At 32.6% G+C, this 1,856-nt stretch overlaps 1 protein-coding gene across 1 annotated transcript in view; it reads right to left on the reverse strand.

Moving 5' to 3' along the window:
• Window positions 1-915: 915 nt before the first annotated feature.
• Window positions 916-1,856, reverse strand: part of LOC111084118 (zinc transporter 5-like) — a gene marked incomplete at its 3' end in the record, with an annotated part of 2,646 nt that continues 1,705 nt past the window's right edge. Inside the window, exons 2-3 of the mRNA XM_022380908.1 lie at window positions 1,559-1,635; window positions 916-1,086 (exon numbers count right to left, since the gene is read on the reverse strand). Of these exons, the coding sequence (XP_022236616.1) occupies window positions 916-1,086; window positions 1,559-1,635 (248 nt within the window). The remainder of the gene's footprint in view (window positions 1,087-1,558; window positions 1,636-1,856) is intronic.

Here is a 1,856-nt window from a genome sequence, read left to right on the forward strand (position 1 = left end):
CGATAAGAATGGAGACTATTTTATTTAATAAACGTTTTGTTTTGATATATAAGTTGTTTGGGTTTTTAACATGGAGGTAAATGACTTAATTACTTCGCACTTTGGATTCGTAGTCAGATGGGTGAGAGTCCCAGGATCGCCTGCATCATGTTGCTGTTTCTTTGAGTGAGACACTTTATCCCAACTGTTGGAGTCTACCCAGCTATATGATGGGTACCAGCTGTTAGCTGGCATCCTTCCCAGGGAGAATGGGTCACCCAATCTCATCTCCTTGTGCTACTCGAAACCAGAGTTTGAAAGCACTGGCCATATGTGCCTCACAGAGACATGGCAAGGACTTGACTAGCTTTTAACTTAATATTAAATCAATACCCGTGATTCATTAACAAAGAAGCCTGGTGTTTAGAATTTAGCTTAATTATTAAAACATAGAAAAACTGTACCACTATTATCAATATAGAAAGTAAAGCCTAAAATTCTATTGATTACTATTAACCTGTTTTTAATTCACTTTTAAACCAACCAAACTATTTAAGTATACCATAATTTGGGAAATTTATGCAAATGTAGAAATTATTCATTAGTGAGAAGTAAATAATATCAAAACAAGTCCTTAATGAAATCTTTGAAATGGTCATAAATATACAAATTGAAAAAAAAAGTGTTTTTTAAGATTTCGTACTTTAAACAATTCCTTAAACATGTAGTAGACAAACTGAAAACAGTCCTATGGGGTCAGCTGACCAATCAGGTAATTGAGGGTTTATTACAGCAGTAAGAAAAAAATTTAAAGCATAGTGAAAAACTCCTTGAACCCCTTTTGAACATATGAGCATAATGCTGGAATCTTCCTTTAAGTATGCAAGTTCATCTGTTAATAGTCAAACTATGATACTAAGATACTTTTCTACTCACATATTTGGTAATACGCAGGAAAAATGCCCAAGGTGTTAGCAAGACTGTTGACGTGAGTGACGAGACAGCATGAAGACGTTTGGCACCACCTACGTCATTGGCAAGTCTTTTGGAAGCACTGTTAAACCCTGTCTTTAAACCAACAACGAGTACTAAAAGCAAGACCCCAGCCTGAAAGTTAAATGCACAATTAATTAACAGGAACTACAGCCTGAAATTAAACATAAAAACAATCCACAGAAACAGCATTACAGTATATTCTAGAAGAACAATATAAAATTCATTAAAAAAAAATCAAACTCCACTCTGTAAGTATGAAAGGAAATTAATGACCGAAGAAAACGTCGAGCAAAACATAAAGTAGAAATCTAACAGAAATATGCAGAACCCCAGTTAAATAGTTAATACAAGAGAATAACAGAGAAAAGTTTAATAATATTAATTAAAAAGCTAAACAGAAAACACTACAAATTAAACAGCTGTTCAAAAATGACAATAAAAACTTCTGTCAGTTGGAAATAGTTTAAATATCATGGTCGAACTAACTTCTTTTTTTATAAAGTTCTGCAAAGGGTAGAAATTAAATGTTTAAAAAATAACAATTAATTAAATTTTAAAGGATCATAAAAAATAGAATGCTTACTTTATGATCTGCTAAGCCTAGCCACGAGATTGAGTAATAAAACAGATGACTAATTCCATGATGATGGTGGCCCTCAGCTAGTTGAACAGTTATTAAGAATAACAAGAATAATGACAATAACACAAATATATTAAAAAATAACCTAAAGCAGTGGTTCCAAATCTGTAGTATTTATACCACCAAGGATACATAGAGACCTTAATGGGAGTCTGTGAGAACATCTGAATAATATTAAAAAAATAACCTAAAGCAGTGGTTCCAAATCTGTAGTATTTATACCAACAGGGATACATAGAGA

This window comes from Limulus polyphemus, unplaced genomic scaffold (assembly GCF_000517525.1).
Source record: "Limulus polyphemus unplaced genomic scaffold, Limulus_polyphemus-2.1.2 Scaffold13823, whole genome shotgun sequence".
NCBI lineage: Eukaryota > Metazoa > Arthropoda > Merostomata > Xiphosura > Limulidae > Limulus > Limulus polyphemus.